Below are 27003 nucleotides of genomic sequence, written 5' to 3'. Positions count from 1 at the left end.
TTCAACATCATTTCTAACACGAATCATGCTGTTATACACCTTCCTATTGCCATTTTTCAACTTTAACCTTGCAAGAAGATACTCCTCATTGCAACACATTCACTTATTATCCGGCATTAGATTAGCATTGTAATACTCTTTCTCTAGGTACAAGTGACAAGAAGCATCTCTAAACGGCTACCCCGATTCACTTATATCAGTCCGTGCATTCACATACTTCAGAATTGAACCCTAAAACAAATTGTTGATGGCCAATTCATGTCTAGTCTCAATCAAACTACTCTACTGTACAACCCACGAAGATCAATATATTCAATGCAATCCTTATTATGTACAAAAATTTCAACCAGAAGCTTGCAAACACACATGCATCATAACAGTCCATCAATATTCTATCGAAAGATCGAAAATTATTGGCAGCCGGAAATAGGAAAACGTATACCTCAAGGACGGGTTGTTGAATTACGGATTCAACAGCAACAACCATAGCCTGCACAAAGCATCCCCTCCGCTTCCAATCGCAGTGAATCCTCTAACAGTTGGGTACGAACTTACCTTAAATCAAAATTACCCAGAATCTCATTAAACTTATTAATCCCTCATCAACTTAAATCCCTAACGCAAAGTAAACTTATCTTACCCAAGACTACAAAGCTGAGATTTCAAAGAACCAAAACCCAGAACTAAAAATCTAAATGGGCTAAGATCAATATAAAGGAAATTAACATAAATGTGAAGGCATAGAGCTAGATACACATACCTAAATGATGAAAGTTCAAAGCACCAGCACCCAAAGATGAATGAAGTTTGGATTGAGACCAAAGGGTAAATAGGAAGAGTGAGAAACGTTTCAGCCGTGAGGAAGAATGGAAGAGGAAGTCTCAAGTGGAGGGAAGAGTGAAAATTGTTAGGGGGGAACCTTTCAAAAAACACTAACGTTAGTGGGCTGTTTGCTTTTTTCTTATCCCACATTTGCTGTCAGTTTGACAGCCATTAGATTGCATTGTGCTGACGTGGCGGGCTCACATGGTTTTCCAAGCAGATCCTAGCAATACTTTTTCTAGTAGAGAAGCCGGATCCTAAATAGGTTGGGGTGTTGTATCAAGACTTTTCACCCTTGGTTTTACTTTATACTAACACATGCACGTGGATCTCTCAAAGTGAAACAAACCTTGGTTTTTTACTTTTTACTAGGGGTTGTTAACTAAAGAAGCCACCAAGACCCGGCTGACCATAGCGGTTATAGTCCATACAGATAAAACCAAAACCCTAGATTTTCCCGCAGGTTGTTACTTGTTAACCGTCACAAACCCCCCATTTTTCTCAACCCACAAACCCCTCTCTCTTTCTCTCTCTCACTCCCGCAAGTCAAGCTATACTTTTGCAGTTGCAAGTTAACCAACCAAGTCTTATTTAGGTCTGCTCATGTCTTTCTCTAACTACTCCTCTCACTAGTCCTTCGACAGTTATTATTATATCAGGTACTTCTCTCTCTATATCTCTCTGACATTGATCTCTAGCTTACTTTGTTACTTCCTCTTCGAGAATCTAGTTACTTCTTACTTTTTAAGCTCATAAAAGCTTCATTTCTAAGTTTTATCTTTGTTTCAGGTTTCAAGTAAACATATATACATGCCATACAATGGCCTTGAACTGGGAAGTACCTCAGTTTTTTGACTCAGACATGACTTGTATCCAGCAGAATCTAGAAGCAGAGCTAGTAGGAGATTTCCTTCAATGTGTTAATTCAGACTATTCCAATCCCCATAACTTTCTCGATCCATGGTATGACCCCTGTAATCTTCTTAACCTCGAAAATCCTAAGTTTGATCATCTGCTTCCACCTTTTTCTCTCAAACCTGACATGTTTCCAGTACAAGATTTCGAACCTTACCCCCAACCGAAACGCCAAAAGTGCTCGAAAGAGTACTATTGCCGGGATCTTACACCCACTCTCTCTAATGGGTTTGCTCCAAATCCATGTCCTAGGCCCGAGTTTTTTTCCGGGGCCTTTACTACTCCGGTGCTCAACTTTCAGCATCCGGAGGTTGTTGATGGCAATACCAGAAAAACTAGTGTTGAAAATGTGGGGAAGAAAGTGGAAGAAAGAAGTGTATCGCCGCAGAGTATCGCGGCAAGAGAAAGGAGGAGGAAAATCACAGAGAAGACTCAAGAGCTAGGGAAGCTTGTTCCTGGAGGAAGCAAGATGAACACAGCTGAGATGCTCACTGCCGCTTACAACTATGTCAAGTTCTTGCAGGCTCAGATGGGGATTCTCGAGTTCATGGGGTCCTTTCAGGTATTTTACTGATCAGTTACTTTTCCACTAGATTCTGCTTGCAGTTCTAAAATTCAATTTTCTGTAATATTTCCAATGAAATGGTTGTTAACTTTCACCAAGATTATAGGGAAGTTTAATGGTGCTAATTAACTTGATCATGTCCTATGAGGACGAGTATTAGAAACAATGTGCATCTCTATATCAGTGACGTACCTTGTCCAACATTGTGGATATGAAAAACTCTTGCCTTTCATATACGGAATTTTTGAAGAATAAAAGTACCTTTCTAATTTTGTAATTCCTAATTTGTGCAACCCCAATCGTACTGAAAGTTTTTTCTTTTTTGATGAACAATCGTATCGTACTGAAAGTCGCTAACAATCGTGCAGGAAATGAAGGCAGATCATACAGCTACCAAGGAACTACATGTCGTTGCATCTCCTACTATTCAAGAGAAGCTCTATATGGAGCATAAGTGCTTGGTCCCAAAGGAGTTCGTAGAGGTATTAGCAAACCATTTTGATGCTGAATCGAAGCCTTCACTCTCCCACAAGCTCAACCTGCTGCTCAAATCTAGCGGATAATAGAATAAATGCATGTAAAAAATCTTGATTTTCAGGATTCTATTTCGTTATCATTTTTCTTTTAGCACGTCATGTGCATATGTTTCTTTTGTTTGAAGTATATGCATTTAACCTTTTTTTTTTTATCATTCAAACTCATAATATTTCTTACTCTTGATCTATATCACATGCACCAGTTGTTTCATTACTACATAGAATAATACTCATCTGCGATACCCGGCACACAATCCTTGCAAAATGAAAATTTTGACAAAGTAGCAAAGAATAGTAGATATTCATGTATTTATGAAGAATGAAGATTCTGTATGGGCAGTCAGGCAACGGAAAAGGATATAACTAGCAGAGGACGATGCTGTGAACTACAGAAATCTTTATCATCACACTTTTTCCCTGCTTATTATTTAACCACGATCAACATTACAACTTAAATATTAACCTCTTCATGCTGCTGTTTTGATTTATGAGTCGCATAAAATCATCGTTACAGATGAAACAAAAGTGAGGACTAGAGCTGGAGGTTTTAACAATGAAAACACAAACACTACTAATAACAGGATGTTTAACTGAGATACAACCTCTTTCGTCGTAATCAACCTAGGCAAACCCATTTCTGTTCATCGTACCAATAAGCTTTAAGAAATTCTATCACGAAGTGGAAGTGTCGACGGGTGTGTCGGAATGTGCTCCCCACTCAGTCCAAGACCCATCATAGACTGCCACATCAGGCTTACCAAGTTTATGAAGACCCTGGAAGAGAAACACACAAATGAAAAAAGGAGGAATATAATATTTCCATTTATTCTATTTTCTTACTTAAATTATTAGCAAATGACATAATTAAGAAAATTTCATGAACATGCTCAGCATTAGAGCAGCATGGATTCTAGACCAGTGTGCCACCAATCTGCATCTCTTTTATTGCATTGTTCCCAAGTTGCTAAAAGTAGTATACGGAAATAGCCTCTTTCACCATTCCAATCCCAAGTTGACAATCCTGTCCCTCTCTTCCATCATTCCCTCCCACTAAATAGTACACTATATCTTCACAAAAAAACAAACACACTACTATAACTGTACATGGCAATCTTGATCAAATTTAAAACATCGTCAGGGCAGTGACTGAAAACAGACTCTTAATGATTTTAATCCCGACAGTAATGAGATATAGCATCATAGTATTATTATCTCGTTACTATCACCTCGCACTAACATTTGAACAGATGTATGTGTCTATAATTATATGAGTAACTTTCAGAGAGAGATTTTACCAATGCGAGAATGCAAGCAGTTACACCAGTGCCGCACGAAGTAACAACAGGGCTGTCCAATGTGATGCCTGCAGCATGTGTTTTCAGATCAGTTAACTAATTTATGTTGAAGATACCTTGTGAGTTGTGACCAATTGAAATACGATACATTTAAAAAGTAGTCCACGAGTTCTGGACTGTGTATGGCAAAACAACAAGGAGACAGCAACAGCAAATCAGTTACCCACCAGGGGGCAGAGGGGAAGGGGGGGGGGGGGGGGAGGTGCGGTAGTGTTTAAGGAGTTCTGCTGAATATCTCAGAATGATAATGACATGCAAGAATAATCAGTTCAAGGCTTCTAGAAAATGTAATATGCAGAACAAAGTTGAGTTTGTGTATGGAATAACAAGGACACAGCAAGACAGGACTGACTTGACTATATCCTGGTGTAAGGTGGCACAGGCTACACAAAGAGGAAGAAAAGTCATATTACCATCACGACAAGGACCTCTATATTGGTTGCATTCACCATATCAGAAAGCATTAAGATAGCTTCATCAGAGACAGAGAGACCACAATATTTGTTGTCACTACATCTGAAATGATGTTTTTGGTGTAACAAATAACAACAGGTTCTAAAATGGGAGTGAACACTCAGAACTAAATGCAAAGAAATTCCCCAATGTAATGAAAAAGAAACTAATTCACTAATAAGCATCATGAATACAATGGCTTTTAGAACGAAGTAGATAAAACATCAAAGAGTTGGATAAACTTCGGCAAGTGTACAAAAGAGTTCTTACCTGCTTCATCAAATCTTTTTTTCAACTCGTCCGCTGGTAAGACTGTCCCTGAAGCATCCAACAACTATATAGAAACAAGTTTGTTAATCAACACCCTATGGTGCATAGCTTTTGTACAGACGTCAGACACTTGTTTTTCGTTGGAATTTCATAAAGATCAAGAACTAGATTTTTAGGGAAAGGGGATGGAAAATTGACAAACATATCCAAAGAATGATTTCGAACACAATGAAGCATTTAGACTGCCTCCCATACTACGAAGAATGGTTATACCTATACCCAGACTCCAATTTCAAAAAGTCAGTTTATAACCATTGATATTGCATGACCAGGATCAAGCTCTGGAAATACCTAACAGTTGACTGTTAAAAATCCATATTTTCAGGAACGCTCTTTTTGCTAAAAAAGAAAGATACAAATGCTCTGCTTTAACAAAATATATGAAACAAATACAGAAGCACGTTTCAAATTTTTTTTTTTTTTTTCTGTAAATACTCGATATGAAGCTTAAGAATGAAATCTAGTTAAAATAAAAAATGTACAGCACAACCCACCAACTAATGTATTCCTTAAACTTAATGGATAGAGGGCACAAAACCAACATTAGTAAAACCATTAACTTCCTGCATCAGTATTATCCTCGAACACTCGCTGAATCACTAAAAACCTTAGGGATGCATCATTTGGTCCCATTAGAAGAGGCTAAACACAGCCGCAAGATCTTTTTACCTGAGGAAAAGGAATGCACTTGCTTCCAGGTACGTGACCACTTCTTATCCCTTTCCGAGGCTCCAATGCAGTTCCATCAAATCTACAAGAACAAACCTCCATCAAATTCAAAATTCTTAAGCTAAAACCAAACTCTCTGGATATACAGTCTCTACATCAGATTTTCAGCTAAAAGAACTCTTTTTACCAGTTACACATACTGTTATGTCACCTCACTCAAGAATGATAATTCCAAAACCAGTTGTCTGATGCATGAACAATTTCCAGCATGTATAAGTACAACTCATAAGTCATGATTCACATTTATGGAGGAATATAATACTCAAAGTTATTCAAGCTTCATGGTATTAACCCTGAACAGTTATATGCTGAAGAGTGAAGATTGACTCAACAATTTTATCCCAAAGAAGATGAGTACATGCAGTTGATTAGTAAAAAGAATACCTGGCCTTTGATCGGGCATCTATATGCTGGTGAGTTCTTTCCTCAACATTTCTTTTAACCTGGAGAAATTATTAAGAAATATAAAGCTAGGATTTAGCAAAAATAGCAAAAAAATAAATTACAAAACACAATCTGTACAGAGCAGTAGTAGTTTTAAGGGGAAGGTTACCACTGACGAGTACCCCAGAGTCCCAGACATTAGACAACGAAAAATAAATAAATAAATAAATAATTAAAAAAAGGTGCAGACCAGCTAGTCAATGAAACTTTAATGGATTCAACAACTCTAGCAGAGTCTTCATCATTCCATAAGATATTACATTCTATGTCATGTGGACAATGCTACAAGCAATTTTGTGTTTTAAACAAATTTTTGGTGTTCTGTAGTTTTTCCAGTACTGTCATATTCACTTTTGCGAAATACAGGAACCTTTTTTTTTTTTTTTTGAAAAAATAAATTATAGGTACCGTAAAAGTTCTTGAAAAACTAGCATTAGCGTGCACTGATACAAGGGTGGATGTGCAGCTTCATATATTTAAGATAAGAGAAAAAAAACCTGCTCAAGATTCCAGACAAGATGTGGCTGAAATTTAGTCTGAAATGTGTTTGGACCAACCTGCAGAACAAAATTGCATTTGTCTGAAATCAAAAAACACGACTTTACAAGTCAAAACTTTAAAAGTAATACTACTTAAATAGCAAAAAGAAGACCAGGTAGACTCAATTTAGTGGACTAGCTCATATATTTCTGCCTAAGAGAATGTTAAAGTTTCAAAAGAAGCAACAGACTGGCCACCCCGCAACCCCAAAAAAGACAGATAAAGTTTTGAACTCTAGACCAACACTCCAGTCACTAGCATTAAACAATAAGAATTGCACAAAGCTACGAATTTCCAACATTTCAAGAAAAGGTGTTGATGCCGGGAAACATTTCCAACATACATGGCATTATTACAAAAGAAAGAATTCAGCACCAAGCATTTCCAAAAGTCATTCAGAGACAACGAGAACATTTAGACAAATTAGTAGGCTAAACTATGGCACCATGGCAGGTATACTTGAAAAAAAAATGTCAAAAATTAGGTATTATGATGGGAACTTACTGGCTGTCCCTTATAAACTTTCTCTATTGCCTCACTGGCAGCACTAGCTTTCAAAATCGCATCGCCAGAAGCACTAGATTCAACGTCATATCCAGATGCACGCCATCTTGGCAAGCCTCCATCTAAAACCCAGACTCTATCATGGCCAAACACTCGGAACATCCTTTCATTTTACAATGAATTGAAGCATCAGTTGATGCCACATGGGGTGGGAAACACATTGTTTAGCAGCATTTCAGATGAGTTACATAACTTACCACCACACACGAGCTGCACTAAAAAGCCCTTTCCCATCATACACAACTAGATCGTCTTTGTTCTCAATGCCAAGAGCAGAAACAGCAGCAGCAAAGGCTTCCTCAGATGGTAACATATGTGGTAACTGAAAAAATCATCAATTCTAGATCATCAAGAGATGACAAAAGGAGACTGCAAGATAGATATCAAAGTAACATATGCCTGCAGATGATGGCACACATAGACCTAGAACTTCCAACGTCAAGAATTATTCACCAGATTAATATTAATCACACTCATCACTTCATAAAGATGATTGTATTACTACATGAAATGACCGATACCGAGACTAGGGTTACATAGTTCATAAATGCACATTACTGGAAAACATAAGAATATTTTATATTGTAACCATCAGGGGAAAGCTTTCCAGATATTAAGATGAATGTAGTATAATAGACTAACCTCATTCACACACTTTGCTCCAGTGTAAATTCATGGAACCTATCTCCAAAAGTACAGAAAGTATGCAATTTTGTGGGGCAAAGCAGAATTTTGCATCTTGTACTCTTAATTTTGGTTTGTCTGAGTATATGTGTGCATGTGCATGTGCACGTGAGAAACAGAGTGAGCTGTGAAGCATGCAAATTAGGTAGGTTTATTTTATCAGGTAAAACAGATGTATTAATCATCTAATCGACAAGAGGAACCTTGGATTACTAATGGTATACATACAGAAGTGTAACCCAATAAATGTATGTTTAGAGAAAACCAAATACGAAACAAAAAGATGTCAGATGGGATAATGGCAAATGAAAAGAAAGAGAAACCATCTCACTTTTGTTGTGCGATCCGATATTCCATCTACGTCAAAGAAAAGGGCACCAGGAATATGAGCAACCTGTTATCAGAAAGAATCAGGATCTACATCCATTATGAAATGAATGAGTAAGAAGGAACTAAGGAGAATTACTAATAAGTACCAGATAACAGCATTTGCAGAGAATAAGAAAAATAAGAATTTAAAAATATGACTAGGGAAAACAGAAAGCGAAGTGAACACCTGATACTCTTGAATTGGATTCCTTTGCTCATCAGGCATGTACCAAGACGCATCCACAACCTAAATTCAACAATTAACTAAAGATTACCAACACTAAAGGACTAAAGGATGCATGTAAGGGAGAAAAATGGGTAATTGTTTCAAGTCAAAAGAGTTTCATTGTGACACAAAAGACAATCATTTGATAGGCATAATATAGACAGAGAAAATTAAAAAGAGAAACAGTGATTATGATGACAACAACAAGATCAGGGAAAAAAAAACAAATCTGCACTATATGAGGTGAAATAACACTGAGCATCAGGCATTAAATGCAAATATCTTCAAAATATTTCCAGACTACACTGGAGGGGGAAAAATGGGGGTTGATGAAAGAAAGAAGTAAAGTACAAACAAGCCAACGACAGTTACCTTAAGGTCAGGCTCCTTGAGATTAGCATGGAGCCAATCAACAGAAACAACAGGCTCATTTGTAGATGCCGATGTTGAAAAATCTGCTCTTGCCCCAGCTACTGATGAAGCCATAGCACGAGGTATTAAACCAGATACTCTATATTTTGTATAGGAAGAGTCAGCTCGCAAGAGATCTGATCTTTTCTGCATTGGTGGGAAAAAAAATTCGATTAGATCTTGCCACAGCAGATAAGGTTATGTGCAGTGAAAAGCTTCGTCCACTAGCTTAAATCAATAAGCTCATTATTAAGTTGGTTGCTTCACGTTCACCATAAAGGGTACCAGATGCAAATCCAGATAAATATAAGCAATCCCATGATCATCAATATCCGGGAAAAAGAAAATTTCAAAAATGAAACATGACCTTTCAGTTGTAGAGAATGAGCAACCCAAGATAAGTAGTGATTTTGAATGATTTCACAAAGTCAATCTTTAAATGCAGCCTTTAATCCCAAGACATACAGGACTGTCGATGATAATCTTGTAAATAAGACAGAGACAACTAAAACAACCAATCTCCTAGCACTACATGATTTTCAAATTAACGCACAGCCAATAACTCACAGCACAGAACTATGCATTTGCATAGTTAACCAACTCAAATACTTCTAAGTCACAACGATAATCAAACAAGAATCTAGGATACAAACAAGAAACCTCCAAGAAAACCAAGTTTAGGGGTCAATGAACATAGTCAGGAACTGAGTGCATGTACAGAACAACTACACTAAACACCTTCACAGTAGTACACTCTACATACTACAAGTCACTAACTGATTAAACAATGAGAGCCAATGTTAGTGAACCTTTAACGCTCCAAACCAAAGACTTTGCATCTCAAATCCACTGATACTAAAACCCAGATTAAAAAACCGATCAAACAAGCAAAAGATCAAAACTTTACAGAGATGGATTCAGAACATCATGAAAAACAACAAACTTTACAAACAGATTAAGCAGAAACCCAATAGAAGATTACTCAGAAAAAGAGAGGGAAGAGAGATTTACATTGAGCAGGGAAGAGAGGATTTGGGGCTTTGGGGAGAGAGAGTGTGCTGAAGAGTGAAAAAGGCGATGACCCAAAAGAGTCCTTGCAAAAAGAGCTGAAGCCATTCACTCAGAAGACCATAGAATTAAAGGGTTTTGGCTTTTCAGAACTCTATCGAGGATCAAAGTGAGAGTGAAAAGAGGTCAAAAGGGGTTATCCTGTGTCGTCTGCTGTGGAGATAAAACCCAGCTGCTTATGGGATGGAGACAGCACCTCTGTTTATAGTCATTTTACCTCGGAAATTTTAAGGGTCTGTTTGGACGATATGTGCTTAGACTTGGCTTTGTTCCCTTTGATTTCTGATCCAATATTATTTTTTTGGGAAAATCGTCCAAACAGTGTCTGAACTTTTCCAAACTATTAATTTTCATACCTATACTTTGAAAAATATCAAAATGGTACCTGAAAATTTAAGCCCGACCCAATTTTCATACCTGGCAACAGTAAAAACGTTAACCCCGTTAATTTTTTAGGGGTAAATCCGGTACTTCATGTATTCCAAATTTCTGCAACTGTGATCAGAAGAAGAAGAAGAAGAGGACGCCGATGAAGTACGCTGGTCCACCCTCACGCTCCAGATCATCTTCTTCATCATCAATGCAAAATTCATTGTCTACTTCTCAAGTACAAATCTTACTGGCTCTTCTACTTCCATTTCTACTTCTACCTGTAATTCAAGTTCATAGTTTCTACTGTGCCTGGTGTTGACTTTTTTCTGAGGACAAATTATTGGAAGCTAGGCATTATGGTTACATTGAAAAAACCTGAAAAAGAAAATGGGTTTCGTCCCAATTTTAAGAGGCCTGGAGTTAAAGCATTTTGAGATTCCCTGAAGGTTGTGGACGATATGTGGTTCGTCCCAAAGGAACCATCTTCTACTCCTTCCTCAACCTCATAAACCTTAACTCTAGGTGGAATACTAACCTGCTTCACAAACCCAACAATAATCACCTCCCAACAATAATCAATTTCCTCATTATCTTCATCCTTCCCCCAAAACCCACCTTAAAGTTTCAACCTTTAAACCAAAATCACATCCCTAAAAATCAATTCACCCACAACAAAATCAAATCAAATAACCAACAAAAAGCCCCAAAAGTTACTCCACTTACCATCTCTTCTTCTCTCAGATGAAGAACCCAAGCCCCTCTGACCCATTCCCTATGAAGCCTCAGCTCATCTACCTCAAACTCAACTCTCTGCTTCACAAACCGAAAAAACACCTCGAACTAGATGACAGCCACCAGAACCTTTAGGCAGCAATTCCACAACTGAAGAAGAACCCATTCGTCCCACGACAGCCACCAGAGTACTTGGATTTTCTGCCTGGAATTGAAGGGCTTGAGGGAAATGAAGGCATGCCTATCGATTACTTGTTGGGGGCGGCGGCGCTGGTTGAATTTCTCGGCGTTGGGGTTGTTCCACCCGCGAATCGGACGTCCGTGGGCGGGTGAATCTGAAGCGGGTTGTGGGCTGGGTGCCGGTTCACCGGTGGCGCGAAAATGGGGCACGAAGTCGAGAGAGATACAGAGAGCGCTTTGTCCTTGGTTTGATGAAGTAGCAATTTGAAGAAGAAGAAGAAAGAAAGAAAGAAAGAAAGAATCAGTGAAGTGAATCAATTGTGAGAAAGAAAGAAAAGAATTCGAAAGCAGCTGGAAGAAGAAGGTTCACTCCAAAAAAAAAAAGATTTTTGTTTCGGAAGTACCGGATTTACCCCTAAAAAATTAACGGGGTTAACGTTTTTACTGTTGCCAGGTATGAAAATTGGGTCGGGCTTAAATTTTCAGGTACCATTTTGATATTTTTCAAAGTATAGGTATGAAAATTAATAGTCTGAAAAAGTTCAGACACTGTTTGGACGATTTTCCCTATTTTTTTTGGGTTTTTGTCCATTTACCTCATTTCTAGAGAGTTTTTTCTCACTTCCTCCATTTTTTTTAATTCCCCCCTTACCCAAAACACTCTAAGGCCCCGTTTGGTTAGCTGGAATGTCAAAATTGGAAACGGATTTATTTTCCTTTCCAGACGGATATGGAATGGAATATGATTTGGTATTTCCATGTGAGTGTTTGGAATATTACTAGAAATTAAATTTTGGAATTAATTTTTCATTTCTATTGTAGTGTTTGGTAAGTCATAAGTAGGGCTGTCAATGGGTCGTGTCGGGTTGGGTTCGTGTCGGGTCAAGGTATTTGTCGTGTCGCAAGATACAAACCCAAACCCAACTCATTTAATAATCGTGTCAAAAATTTAAACTCAAACCCAACCTATTTATTAAATGGGTTACCCATTTCCAACCCGCTTAACTCATTTAATAAATAGGTTGTGTCGTGTTTGATAAAATGATCCATTTAAGGGTTAACAATGCGACCCATTTAACTAAAAAAATGCATAAATTGATTAAATTCACTAAAAACTCCACAAGACGAAGAATATAAATAATTATATATAATTCATAAATAATTAAATCCAATAATTATAAAGCAAAATATTTCAAATTGTCTAATCCTATGATCAAATACTCCCAACGTCTACAATTTCATGATGAAGTATAGCATAATCGGGTTATACGGGTTTACTTCGTGTTGGCGGGTTGACCTGTGGCCGACCCATTTATTAAATGGGTCATGGCGGGTTGACCCATGACTGACCCGCTTTTTAATCGTGCGGGTTCAACCCGCTTTATTTCGTGCGGGTTTCGAGTCGTGTTATCGGGTCGTGTCGGAATTGACAGCCCTAGTCATAAGAATGAAATATGGAATTATAATTTTCAATAACGCCCTTTTACTAATTAAAGTACATCAATTTATAAGGAATATTGGTGGGGAATATAAATTTTTAGAGGGATAATTAATGTAATTTTGCCTTTGACAGTGGGAAATGGAAATAGAATACCACCCATGACTAGGTAATTCTATTCAGGCTTTATGAGGGAGTCAATTTCCAGTCAAATCTTATTTTTTATTTCCTTTCCAATCTTTAATTACAACCAAACAACACATCTGAATGGAAAATGAAATTAATTCTCATTCCATACCATGATTTCCTGCCATCCAAACGGGGCCTAAGGAAGTTTTCCCTAATACCCAATAAAGTTTTTTTTTAATACCATTTTACCCTCACCCATATGTTACTTAGAGAGAAAGAAACCATAGGAGACTTCGCCGAAGCCCGTCACCGGTCGCCGGAATCCGGTCACCGATCGCCGGATTCCGGTCACTGGTCGCCGCCCACATAACTTTTCTGAAAACCTCACCGGTGGTCCCCAAAGAGGTCACCAGAGATTTCATAGGTCGCCGGAAAGGTCTATTGCTCCCAATAGACCTTAATTGCCCTCCAATAGAGGGGTAATATACCTCTATTGCCCCCCAATAGACATCTATTGGGGGGCAATGGAGGTTTATGAAACCTCACCGGAAGTTTTTTTGGGCACCCAGAAAATGATCTGGGCACCCACCCCTTCACCTTTCTTCGCTGGTTGCAGACCAGGGGCTAGAAGAATAGTCGAAGCCGTCGTCATAACAGAACTGCTCGGTGGCCTCTGCTCTATGATCGATTCTGAGTTTGAAATCGAAATCGTCGTCGTATCGAAAGCTCTGTGGCCCCTCAACTTCGCTGTCTCCAGCGGTCGATTTCCTCACCGCTTTCCTCCATAACTCAATCGAGCAACTTTCCGAGACGGCGCTTCGATTTCGCCGAAGCTTTTGTTCTTCAAACTCGACCTCACCTCACTCTCCGATCCAACCGAAGCTCTGCTTGACTCGCACAAAATCTCACCGGCTTAGTATGAGTTCACAAAGAAACCAGAGGCCCCACTGCCTCAGTTGCTATTTTGGGGCAAAAAAAGGCGTCGTTGGCAGAGGAAGAGATGTACGGTGGCGGAGGAGATGAGGATGAGAGAGAGCATCGTGCCGTTGTCGTCGTCGTCGGCGTGGAGAGAGAGAGAGAGAAAGAGAGAGAGAGAGAGAGAGAGAGAGAGAGAGAGAGAGAGAGAGAGAGAGAGGAAATAGTGGCAGCTGTGGCATGGATGCAGTTTCTTAATTATATGAAGGGCAAAATTGTTATTTTATTTTAAAATTGGTAATTGGGAATAAAAATTTGTTGTTGGGATAAGTGAGATAATTTTAGCTAATTTTAGTGCTTTGGGTCAAATACCCTTTTTTTTCTTCTCAAAATCCTTTGCAGGCATCCCTATGAGCTCCGTTTTGCTCGGAATCAAATTAGCAGTTGGATCAACATCAGCGTAGCTTGCTGCACCGCGAAGTTGATCTTTAGTTAGAAAATAGCATCCTTGTGCGAGAGGTGAGTTGTAAGAGCCAACAACTCGACTCACGATCCATTGTGGTCACCTAAGGAGTAAGGACACAACAACATTAAGGATCACTCTATTTGCTTTTGCTCTAGTACTTGAAAGTTGTGTTAAAGTGACACCCTACGCCCTTATAGTGCAGTGATATTTTTTCGGATTATGATCTCACTGGACTAAATCATAATTTGAGTTTACATATTTATGCCAAATCCTTCTATTATTAAGTACGGCTGGTACCATTTCGATCGATTCTTCCGAACAAGAGAGGTTTAGTTTTTTAGTCTAGAAATTGCATTTATGTCTGATTATCATTATTTTTCTTTAAAATTTGCTAAAAAGGCTCCTATAATGTTACATTAATACATTTGATATGAAACATCTTCCCCTCTTCATTTAGTTTCCCAGCTTATCTATGCTGAGTCCAAGAAGTGGGGCATAGATCTCTGATTGACACTTCTGATCACCTGAGGATGCGCAGTTGATTCACTCCATCTCTATTAGTCACGATGACAAACATGACACAATTATATAGTATTATGATTCTTGGCCTCTTGGGTGATTTAGTGTTGACAGTGCTTATATTTTGGTTTTAGATAGGATTGTCCATGCAACATATCGCAAAAACATATCATCTATTGCATCTTTATGTACTTCGTTGTGGAGGGTCGTTATATGGAGGCTAAGCAGCTCAAGAGGTCAAAAGCTTTGGAGAAATTCTTCTTTGTATCTTAAATTGGTAATTAAATTTTCCAGGAACGAAAGATTCTTAAATTTCCAGGGAGGATATACCGAGAAGTGTTTTAGAGAAACATATCTCATTTTATCTAAAGAAGGGAAATGCATAAATGTAGAATCTGATAAAGTAGTCTGGCCCTGGGGTTCACATCTAAAACCAATTGGCAATGGATGAAGTGACCCAAACCCTTATAAACCCATAAGCAAAGTTATATTTTTCTAATGTGGGAGTTATATTTATACACATTCTCAACACGCCCCCGCACGTGTGGCGATTTCTCAAGCCATACACGGTGAGCACGTGTGGTTATCGTTGAAACCAAACACGTGGGTAACCCGCTCTGATACCATAATAAAGTAGTCCGCTCTGATACCTTTATCATGGTGTCTGGGGTTCACATCCAAAACCAATTGGCAATGGATGGAGTGGCTCAAACACTTATAAACCCATAAGCAAAGTTATATTTTTTCAATGTGGGAGTTATATTTATACACATTCTCAACAGAATCTGGTTTTATTTATCGCTTCATATTGACAATTCATCCAAATTTTTTTTTCAGGGGTCAATGGGTATCGACTTTCTTAAATTACCAGGATACGCCAATAAGTACTTTAGGAAACATATCTCATTTTATAAACTAAAGAAGATGCATAAATGTAAACTCTGGTCTTGTGCTTCCTTTTTGGCTCTACATTGATGACTCAATGCTTGGTTTCAGTATAAATAACAGTTTTCTACCCATTTCTTCTCAAGTGCTCTTCTCGTTTCTCTCCATATGCACTTGCAATTTGTTTTGCCATTTCGTTTCAAATATTGCATTCTCATCCTTGCATGTTTTACATTTGAAAGATGAAACACAAGCACGCCATATTGGTCCACAGGGAGAGAATGCAAGCGATGCCAAATACTTTTGAAGGTTAATTTCTATATTATCGGATCAACAATTTACCAAACTAAGTGAGCCTCTATTAATAAGGTCATGACCACTGTGAGTCCGGTCAGGATCCTTGAAATGTTCTTTCACAACCACGGTGATCATGATCAAGATCGAGACAGAAGATACTACCGACTGCGAATGATGGCGCACACTTTATTTGCGTACCATCAACCAATTCAAGTGTTCCATCAAAGTCGATTTTTTGTCTCCTATTGGCTTCACAATTAAGGATCACAATAGTCAGCTGTGTGACTATTTGTTTGGCGTGAATTAGTCTACCTAACTAATTTGGTTTGTACAAAATATATCATGCATATACTTTGTATCCTATTAAATATAGGTTATGTACATGTAAACTTGTAAGACTACAGTACCTCTTTTTGCACATTTTAGAAAATTTCATTTACTAACCACGTTAACGTTTGACATGGTATTATTACTTCGATTTTAATAAGAAAAGGTCTTGGTATAAGGAAAAAAATAAAATAAAAAAGAATCGAAGTTCTTAAGAATCTTTCAAATGGAAGCTAATACACACACTTTTACAATAAATTCACAAATTAATCATCTCTTAATTAAAAAAAAAAAAAAAAAAAATTCAGCCCACGTCCCCAAACTATGCTGCCAAAGCCAATTTGATACCCGAACTCTCAAAAGTATCAATGTGATACCCAAAGACCTATATTGGCATCAACGTGATACTTCCGTCAAAAAAATCTAACGGTTCTGTCTGTTTGCTGACGTGGCAAATAAGTCAAAAAAGAAAGAAAAAGAAAAGACCAAAATGACCCTGATGTTAAATCTCATCAGCAATTTTTTTTTATAATTCTTCTTCTGGGGTTTGCTTCTTCTTTGAGCTCGGTGGTTGGATGCTGAGAAATTGAAGAGGATGGGTTGGGTTGGCGGCGGCGGCGGTGGAGGGTGACAGGAGAAGCGGAGTTCGGCAGGGATCGAGAGTTGGGGTTGGCGGCGAGGTCGAGGCGGGAGATGAGGAACTTGAGGGAGGGGTCGTGGTTGATGAAGGCGGTTGACTCGATGAAAGAGCGAGCATCACCAATCCCAGTGAAAAGAGATCGATGCTCAGTAGGGTGCCTCCTTGGATTTCACTTTCGACCCCAGTAATTTCGCCGGCGTTTACTGTGATTCCGACAAGGTTATCGGCTCCTCTTGCATTTACACCAATTCCCGGAAGAGAAGCTTGTTGACTCCAAATCGGTGCGAGGCGTCGATGTCGGTGGTCTGGATTTGGAGGTTGAGGGCGATGAAGTCAGCCGGGTAGGTGTTGGTGGCGTGGATGCCACCGAATTGGGGCTTTTCGGCGGCGAAGAAGGACTCGAGGTCGGTGTGGGTGCGGAGGACGAGGTTGGTGAAACCTAAGGACTGGAGCTTGCGGACGATGGCGGCGTTAGTGATGGTTTGGGCGGTGGAGAAGGAGAGGAGAGAGAGGAGGAGGAGAGAGAAGAAGAAAGAAACAAAATGATGAGGAGGGTTCATGAGTACTACTTCATTTGTCGACATTTTCTCTAGTTTGTGCCCATACATAGGTTTGCTTAGCCAAGGCAGAGGAAATCAAAGGTGGAAAAACGGTGTTGATCTTTAGTGTGGACTGTAGATCTCGCTTGGACCCTCCCATGCATACCCGAAACTTATTTCGGGAATTGCATAGTAGGCCGTGTAGCGGTTGCAGAAACAGAAGGGCTATTGATGAAAATGGGTTATTTGTGGCCGTAAATGCAATCACTGAGGCTTTGAGAAGTTTGGATGATGGGATTTTCAATGGGGGAGAGAATTGGGTTTCGAAATTCCTCGACTTTTCCCTCTATAAGAGAATATATTCGATTGCCGGTTCACAATAGAAGAGTCAGGTTGAAGAAGAAGAAGAAGCCATTTTTTCTTTGATTTCTTGGGAGAGAGTCACCATCGTCGTCGGACTGGTCTTGGGCTAGAAGAAAATCCCAGAAGAAGAAGAAGAAGAAAAAGAAATGAAAAGAAAAAAAAAATGAATTTAAAAAAAAAAGGGGTAAAAAGTCTATTTTGCCCTTTTTTTGGGCCCACGTGCTTGCCATGTCAGCAAATAGACGGAGCTGTTGGAAAATTTTAACGGAAGTATCACGTTGATGTCAAAATATGTCTTTGGGTATCACATTGATACTTTTGAGAGTTCGGGTATCAAATTGGCCTCGGCAGCATAGTTTAGGGACGATACCTGAATTTTTCTCAAAAGAAAATGAAGTAAACTTTTAGCACCAGTAACAAAAAAGAGAAGTCAATTTCTAACATGTTCACAATATCATATGATCAGAATGATAGAGTTGAAAAAAGAAATTACAAATTGATATACATATGCCCATTACGGCACCCCATATATCACATAATGCTACACAAAGTTGCCACATTCACTGCCGTATCCAATGCTTTCATCGTTTGGCGCATTTTGGTCTGCAAAACGTACATATGGATCGAAAAATTTTCATCGTATATATATACACATAATTTTGAAGAAAATGTTTGAAGGAAATGAGAACATGGATTAACAATGAAGAAGAAGAAGATTTAAGACAGGAAAAAAACATACCCGTCCTGGTCCACCTCCAGGTGAATCTATGGCCTGCATATCATGCATTTTGTCAATATTACTGAAACTGTGTTAACAAATATTTTTACAAATTACTCATCAATAAAATACGGAAAACAAAAATAAACATAATCATATCCAATTGGATAGCTCCAAATTAATTTAGACACAATGTCCAAGTTCTGCTTTATTTTTTTCGCTTATGCAGTAAGTGTTATGGTCGTAATTGTTCTTTTTATATATTGCCTTAAATATCGATCACCGGGGAACGATAAGAGAGAGTTTGGATCAAATTAATGACACTGGAGCATATATATGGAAGCTAGGAGTTTTTGGACCAAATTGATTCGAACAAGTGTATTTAAGAACCATACCAGGTTTGCAGAACCATATCCTCCTCTCTTTGATCTGAGCAACATATGGTTATCCATAAAGTAGTCATGATGGTGATCACTCTGCTGGTTATACCTTTGCCTTTCCGGCTTCGATTCATAGCATCTGGGACAAAGATCGTAAGTGTTTGAGTTGACGTTGTCAAAGCACTCAACACAAGTGAAGTAGAGCCCCGTGAGACAAATCCCGCAGATGCTGCACCAGAAGCTCCTAGTCTTGATGATATAGTAAAACGTGAGAACTTCCATGAAATCGAGAGCACCGTCGTGGTTCCGGTCCAGATCGTTGAAGAAGCTGGGGCTGATCCATTGGTTGCCGCTTTGGTACAGAAATGCGGAGAACTCGTTCCAGTCAACTTGGCCGTCGCAGTTTGTGTCCATGGATTGGAAGAAGCTCCATGCTAGTTGCTGAATCTCAGGTGACCCGTTGTTGTAATATGCTGAAGCCGCCTGATGCAACTCGTCCATTTCGGGGTCCTTGAAGCTATAGCTAGCTAGAGCTATCTTGGCATGGATAGAAAATTGCAGTGTATGTATAAACTATAAAGAAGTTAATTTGCTTATATATAGTTGGTGAGATGTTGGACTTTCTTTTTTCTCTATTATTCTGACAGCGTTGATCGGTTATTTCCATGGAGATTGCATTGTGTAAATTCTGATTCTGTTCAGATGTCAACTTCAACAAGAAACCAAAATGTCCACTTGATTACCACTCTGGCACCCCTACATGGATACTATTGAAAAATTCTTGAGCATATTTGACCTACCAAATAGGAATTATTCTCAACTGGCTTAACTAAACCAAATGAAGCAGATTCTCGATCTGATGATTGCTTTAAGCTTTAATGGAATATTTTGAACTGATAGGGTTTTTAAACCAGTAGTTTGCCGGGATAGTCTATAGTGCTCCGGGCGCCCTGTTGCTCCGTACCCCCAGTTAGGAGTCGACATTAACGGAATTGGTTAACAGCCAAAATTACTAGAGGAAACACAAGTGCTCACTCAAAGAACTGTCAGTATTTTGTTGCCGCGCCGCAACTCCTCCATGCATTTGTCACCATGGAAATAGAATCATGTCCAATTAATTGTCATCATTAGCGATGACTGCCGATGAACGCGTATAGGGAAGCAGGCAGCTTCAATTTATTAATACTTGCTTTGGATTGGACCAAAATACTAATGGGGTAGTTGATTCTGATGATTGAGCTAAAAGTATCAACGGATTGAACTAGATATGAATCGGAAATTTGATTAAAGTATTTCTTATTCTTATAGAAATTATAAGATATTGTTTAATTTACAATAGCATTATTACAAAGTCAATTGCTTGCATGGATGTCAAATGTATAAAATTTACAATAGTGATCGCAAAAAAACAACGTAGGGATGATGAATATAGCCACGCAGGTGGTCATACCGAGATGATGATAGTAGATTTAGTGATGACAGAGGTGTTAAATTATTGGATGTGGTGGTAGTGGTGTTGCCGGCGAAGACAAGGATGGTGATCATATTGAGAGTGATGGTGGTTTTAGCAAAGGTAATTGATGCTGTGTTGTGTTAGTAATGGAGGCAATAGTCGAGGTGGTGAATCCGGGACCAACCTGGTTATCATAGTTAATTAGGTTAACCAACAGGCTATACTAAATAATTTAGTACTATTGAGGAAAGGAGTCCCATATGATTTGGAGTCTTCATTATTGGGATCTTCTGTATCATCGCAAGTTAATTAAGATTTGTATTAATATAGTTAGTCATATAATTATGGATAGAATTAGCATCCTTGTTATATAAAACATTGTAAACCATTCTGAATGAATAGAAGATATCACATATTATTCACACTATTAAATCTCTTTATGGTATCAGCACGATCGCTCTTGAGAATCTAGAAATCTACACAAACAAAATACCTCATGGCTGGTGACGAAGAACAACAGGTCATTGAACACAAGAAAGACCAGAGCTCTTCCAAGACCTCAGAACCATGGGAGAATGCCAATGATAGCCACCAGCTACTAGAGAAGTTGAATTCGACCAAACAGCCTTCAGTAAATCTTGTTGGTAACATTCCTAAATATGAGGAGATCTCAGGAAAAGCATTTGCCCTCTCACAAGATAATAAAGATGTAACATGGATCCTAGACAGTGGGGCTAGTGACCACATAGTTTGTAATTCAGCTTTCCTCACATCTTTTCAACCTGTGCACAATCGTACAGTGAAGTTGCCCAATGGTATCACATTAAATGTTTCTCACATTGGGACAGTGTCTATTCACACTATCAAATCTCTTTAAGTACAGTATTGTCACATGAAAATTTCTATATCAACGGCGTTAATTAGATTAACTAATTAATTAACCAATAGATCATAGCCCACCGACAATTTTGTCATATAAAAATTCATTTTATTAGGCACTACTACAGAAAATGAATCACACGACACCTCTCATACGACGTAACACTGTTTTCCGTGGTGTGAATAATTTCTCATTATTGAGACGACGGTTGTAAAATTTCCGTCTTCTAATATGAATTCAACCAACGGGTGTTTTTCATGCTGGAATTATGTATTGCTTCAGAAGACGTTTATAAATGGAAGCGTGGTGTGAGGTTAAATTGTTATAGAGGCGGCAAATTTTGCACCAATTGGCACCATTTAAATTTCCTCAGCATGTAGTGTTTATATGACGGTTTCTTTAAAACTGTGGTGTGAATCTATAAATTTACAAGTCAAAACATGCTCACCGACATTCCCTCCAATATTTCCCACCATTCTCCCCCCAAATTTATTTCCCTCTCACCGCCAGGCAGCATGAGGAGGCAAAATAAAAAAATTTCAAGTGGCATTCAGACAACAGATATGAAAAACCATTGTCTGAGCCTCTGAGGGCTTGTCCATGAATTAAACGAGGGCTTCTTCTTAATGTTATTCAAAACCACGCCACCTAGCCTATACTTCATTTTGCGAACGAAAGAATTGACAAACCCCAACCTTATCTCCTTGAGAAACCCCTTCTTCGACAGACCTCGAGTCCTCTACGGCTCTACCCTCTCCCTCTCTCTTCTTCGACACAAGTCTCCCCCCTCTTCTTGACAAGCCCCAACCTTATCTCCTCCAGAGATCCCGACCCTATCTCTTCTTCGACAAACCCCAACCAAAACTCTCTCTCTCTTCGACGAATCCCGACCAAAACCATCTCTGCCTCTAGATTGAAAACCTCATGGGTAGCCTAGAGAGAGCCCTAGATTGGAAGCCATCTCTTCTCCAATTCTTCGAATCTCTTTCTCTCACAGTCCATTTTGGTCTCTCTACGTAGGAGCAGAAGAACCTGAAGGGTGAACTCCTTCGACCCCATGAACGGGTGAAGAGGATCCAGTCGGTGCCTAGCACAGATGACGAACAACCTCATTGCAGCGCTCTAGCTCCAAAGCCGATCCCTCCCGAAAGGTAAACATCCCCAATTTAATTTCAATTGAAATTTCTAGGGTTTTTAGTTTGGGGGCTTTTATGTGGTGGTTGTCATATATTCTCTCCAATCACTAAGATAAATTTTCAAAGTTGTTGGAATTTCTGTGGGATTGTTAGGCGAAATGAATCTGGTTATGGTTTTCTGAAAGGTAAAAGTCCCAATTTAATTTTAATAGAAATTTCTATGGCTTTCCGTTGAGAGGATTGGCTGCAATTTCAGTTTTCTCTGCAGAAGAGCGAAGGATGTTGCAAAATGTAGAGTGGAACAACTTTGCCCCTTCCCCTATGACCTCATCCAGCAAGAGCTGTAGCGATATCCTAGTAAGTACTTTTAGACCTGCATTTTGACAGCAACTACTGCTATTAATCATGATCTCTCTGCTCATTTATCTAGATACAAACCATTTTCTCCATTGATTTCATTTTATATGACCTTACTATAGTTTCTGATGCTTCTTGCGGTTTGTTTTTCTGCCACACCTTTGCGTTTGGTTATGTGCTTACATTGTTCTTCTGAGTAATCGAAATGATGTGCATGGATATGACTGTTTATTGCACGTATATACATTTGAAGTTCATCTTGAACTTTTTTAAGTAATGTGAAAAAACTCTCTGAGTACACGTCTTTCTAGTTGAGGTAAATAAAAGTACATAATAACGAAACACTTATAGAACCTAGTTTTTGACCAAATAGCTTCTTATCTGGATAACATTTTAGATTGGTGTGAAGTTTCTTTCAATATCCTTTAGAATGAGGTATCAAACCTGCGTCTTTCTTGAGAATTAATCCATAGCAGTAGAAAGTAGTATTCATAACAAGGAAAAACTGATAGCAGAAAATGTTAGTCCATATTCTGTAACATCATTCATCCTAGACGAAAATGAATTGAGTCAAGGGGATCACTGAGAAAGAATAAAAGTATGGTGCAGGCGCACAAAGTTGCATATAAACTTCCTAATAATTCTATGATCCTTGTGATAAAGCACTTCCGTTTTTTATTTACTTTTGTACTAGTGAGTGATTGTTAATTGTGTTATTAATTAATAACATAATGTTGCAGCTTATGAAGCCTGCGTTCACCATTCTACGTGATAAAGATTCAAAATGCTTTCTTCTGTTGATACGTGGTACACATAGTATCAAAGATACACTAACTGCCGCAACTGGTGCAGTGGCCCCTTTCCACCATTCGGTTTTTTGATGATGGTGGAATAAGCAAGTTAGTCCTAGGATATGCTCACTGTGGGATGGTGAATCTCCTAAGTATACAGTAAAGGTGAATGCCATTTCATGAACTATGCATCAGACTTCTTTTTTCTATTTCTATATGTTTTGATTCTCCATGTATTATTTCTTATCTTTATGGTGCATGTTTTGTCTTCTTACTGTTCTTTAGCTTAACTTCTAGCGTTACATTTTGTTTTTGAACTGACATAAACTGAGTCATTCATCCAACACATTTTCTAATACTACATATTTACGGTTACTTTTCAAGGAAGTCTTGTGACTCAGCAACCAAAGTTATCTTGCTACTGAATTAAGCATTTGCCCTTTCCCTCAATTATATAGACTATCCCTATTTCACATATTCCTATTGTTAGATTATGTGTAGTTCTTCTTATCCTGTAGCTTGGGATTTTGGGTTTCAAAAGAATTGAATGAATAAGAGGTGGTACTGATATCTGAATTGTCGGTTTGATTAGAAAATATACTGGAGGGTAACCATCTGTTTAGTTTTGGAAATTTGCTTTATTTAGCTTGGGGTTACTTAATGGACGAGGGAAAACTAATTTTTTTGTTTTTTTTTCTTTTAACTTTGATCCAGGGAGTGTTCATCCTGATACAAGTCAGGTAAAATTCCTCTACACTATGCTAACTTTTGTCAAGAAGTTCAACCTCTGTTTTACCGTTTACAGTTGGTTAATCTCAGCTGTTCTTACGCTCTTTCCACTTTACAGTTTTTACTTTTAATTCCATTATTGGCACAAATCATGCTATTTGTGCACTTCATTGATGAATCAGCAAGAAGTTTGTGGTCAATAGTCATCTGAAAGTCATATCCATGCACATCATTTCATTTTATATAACCAGAACCCATTTGCGTTTTCTCTTCTTTAAATTCATAACAGAGATTTTACTCAACTGTGGATTCTGTTATTCCTGCAGTATGTATCCACCTTATCTTGATAAGATTTTACCTTGGGAAACATATTATGTTTAAGTCCCTATTTTCAGTACTTCTTATGTGGATGATGGAATTGTCTTCAGACATTCAATCTATCGCCGAGAAAGAGGTCGCCGATACGCCCGGTGAGGAATTCCAGTACCAAGCCGAGGTGGGTTTCTCTCTGTTTGTACTAAAGTTTGGTGTTTGGTTCTTTTTGGGTTCTGACTCAATTGGGTTATGAAAGTTCTAGACTTTTAGATGATTTGTGCTGTTATTGTTGTATGGGCAATCAAAATGGATGCATTGGGTTTAAATTATAGGGCTTTGTTCATAGTCGGGACTGTTTATAGTTTTCATTTTCATTTTTTTGCTTTTGAGATTTTAGTTTATGAGTTTTGAATTGAAAACTGAGGACTTTGAAACTAATTGTGGGTCAGTCGGCTAATGGATTTGATAGTTCATAGTCTATACAGCCACAAGGAGGTGTTCCTTAGAGAGCTTGTTAGGTAAGCTGAAGATGCCTAGGCCTTGATAATTTGGGGAATATATAAAATTTGAATCAAAACCTCTTTCTCTGTCTCTCTCACAGTCTCACATATAGAATTTATGGGCTTTATTTCGTAAGATAGATTGCTCCTTGACGAAAAATTAGTGTCCTCCTTCCTCTTTGGGACAATTTATTTCTCTGAATCTTCTCATTAGTCTTAAAATGTTGGGCCTTTTCTGCTAAAGTATATGTATGGCTTTTTCTGAAATTAGAAAGGATTTTGGGCAAATTCAATAGTTTTGTTAAGTTTCTGTTGATAATTGCAGATGGCCAGGTATATATTTTGCCTTGTTTCATTTTTTTAATTATGCAAATAGAGTGCCAACTTGTTTCATTTTTTCTAAAATGCTTGGATTTGAATCTACCCTTAATTGATATGCAGAACTGCAATGGTTGGAGAGTGAACCTGTGTAAAGATTGCATTGACGGGTTTCTTGGTTTGATTGAGAAGGACGGTTCTAATGTGTTTGTAAATTGGCCAAGTTTGTCGTGGTGGTTTTGTTCTAAAAACAATGATCCAGGTTTGAAGGCTGCTTATAAACTGGACAATCATGTGGAAGATGGAGCAGTGACGAAAGCTTTTGAACTGATAGAGAGAAATTTGTTTAGCTAGAAGTTGTACTGAGGCTAGAAGTTGGTCTTTTTTGGGTTGGCCTTAATTGCAGTTCTCCTATAGATGTGATTATGTGACATTTTTAGGTACATTTCTGGATGTATTTTGCTATAAGAGTTTCAAAGATGTGATCCCTTATTTTGTGGATACAATTAGCATTATCGGATCCATTTAGATTGCTATGGGATTATAACAGCTTTCTATTATGATCAAATTACTATTCTTTTGGTCATTTTTGCTTCCAGAATCTGAATTTTGCCATTACAACAATAGTAGGAAAATATGTCATCCGATGAGGTTTTTAGGGTAGAATCAAACAAAATTTCTACAATTCAGACGACGGTTTGTATTGATATCATTGTTGGATACACACAAAGACATCAACTATTAAGAAAAACCATGGTCTCAAATATCATGGTACAACAGTTCGAGTTATATGTGTCGTGTGAAAGCACACATGCACTGAATTTTTAAGTCATCACACCACAGTTTATGTTGGAATAACTGTCGTGTGTATACAATTCACACAACGTCTTAAAAATAAACCGTGGTATGAGTAGAAGTCACACCACGCTGGAATCCTAAAAACCGTGGTATGAGTAGAAGTCACACCACGACATATTTCTGTCGATAGCTTGTTGACAGCATGTCGGCAGATCTGCCGGTCCATCAGACGACGGAGTCAGCTGCAAACCGTCAACCCAATGATCGGTATACGACGGTTGAAAACCGTCGTCTGACAGCGTTTCATCAGACGACACCTCGATAGACCACGGAAATGCAAAACGTGAGACGACAGTTTTAAACCGTCGTGTGAAGCCTTTTGTGTAGTAGTGAGGCCACTTAATATTATCAAACAAAGATGATGTTTCTTCTAGAAAATAATATAAATTCATCAAAGGAAATACAACCTTAATATTAAATGAACTCCCTAAAGTACGGGCAAGCCTTTTCACCCCGAAGACTACAGCTGATCAATGCCTGTTTCGAGGTCGAGGTGGCAAAGCGTACTTCCAGTTCCTATGCTGTTCTAACATCGAGGGGGAACCAGATGAACCGAAGGTAGAATCAATCCCACTTAGATGAAATTTATTAATCTTAGTGAGAAATGAAACGCACACAGAAGATACCACGGTGGGCATCTTTGAAACACAACTTATTACAACACCCGGACTGTGGCATTGATTCATTCACATAATGGTACATGCAGCCTCCAAATTTCCAATACCAACTGCGGTTTCTAATGTATGAAATGCTCT

At 38.4% G+C, this 27003-nt stretch overlaps 3 protein-coding genes and 1 long non-coding RNA gene across 5 annotated transcripts; 2 read left to right on the top strand and 2 right to left on the bottom strand.

Annotated features, from left to right (window-relative positions):
- The first annotated feature begins 1557 nt into the window (after positions 1 to 1557).
- LOC133728668 (transcription factor bHLH52-like) lies at positions 1558 to 3076 on the top strand. The gene is made up of 2 exons (XM_062156093.1): positions 1558 to 2299; positions 2671 to 3076. Exons 1-2 carry the CDS (start codon positions 1643 to 1645, stop codon positions 2863 to 2865), a joined length of 852 nt encoding a protein of 283 aa, XP_062012077.1. The 5' UTR covers positions 1558 to 1642; the 3' UTR covers positions 2866 to 3076.
- A 149-nt stretch (positions 3077 to 3225) lies between these two features.
- On the bottom strand, positions 3226 to 10190 carry LOC133728667 (thiosulfate/3-mercaptopyruvate sulfurtransferase 1, mitochondrial-like). Of its 2 annotated transcripts, XM_062156091.1 has the most exons (12): positions 9955 to 10189; positions 8905 to 9090; positions 8494 to 8553; positions 8269 to 8331; positions 7451 to 7575; positions 7194 to 7356; positions 6647 to 6706; positions 6090 to 6148; positions 5646 to 5727; positions 4917 to 4980; positions 4134 to 4201; positions 3226 to 3612 (listed from the first exon to the last, which is right to left on the bottom strand). In XM_062156091.1, exons 1-12 carry the CDS (start codon positions 10057 to 10059, stop codon positions 3511 to 3513), a joined length of 1137 nt encoding a protein of 378 aa, XP_062012075.1. In that variant the 5' UTR covers positions 10060 to 10189; the 3' UTR covers positions 3226 to 3510. The 2 variants fall into 2 exon arrangements, with proteins under 2 accessions (XP_062012075.1, XP_062012076.1); XM_062156092.1 differs by lacking the exon at positions 8494 to 8553 and having other exon boundaries at positions 9955 to 10190.
- Positions 10191 to 18203: 8013 nt separating this feature from the next.
- On the bottom strand, positions 18204 to 19457 carry LOC133729287 (uncharacterized). The gene is made up of 3 exons (XM_062156783.1): positions 18927 to 19457; positions 18553 to 18585; positions 18204 to 18416 (listed from the first exon to the last, which is right to left on the bottom strand). Exons 1-3 carry the CDS (start codon positions 19410 to 19412, stop codon positions 18345 to 18347), a joined length of 591 nt encoding a protein of 196 aa, XP_062012767.1. The 5' UTR covers positions 19413 to 19457; the 3' UTR covers positions 18204 to 18344.
- A 2396-nt stretch (positions 19458 to 21853) lies between these two features.
- LOC133733283 (uncharacterized) lies at positions 21854 to 25947 on the top strand. The gene is made up of 6 exons (XR_009857601.1): positions 21854 to 22395; positions 22637 to 22737; positions 23478 to 23693; positions 24243 to 24268; positions 24686 to 24753; positions 25514 to 25947. It is a non-coding gene; the product is annotated as an uncharacterized LOC133733283 (long non-coding RNA).
- Positions 25948 to 27003: the final 1056 nt, after the last annotated feature.

The sequence above is a fragment of the Rosa rugosa genome, chromosome 2 (genome assembly GCF_958449725.1).
Source record: "Rosa rugosa chromosome 2, drRosRugo1.1, whole genome shotgun sequence".
NCBI lineage: Eukaryota > Viridiplantae > Streptophyta > Magnoliopsida > Rosales > Rosaceae > Rosa > Rosa rugosa.
Note: the sequence above shows the minus strand (reverse complement) of the source record. Positions and strands in the feature narration are given on the sequence as shown.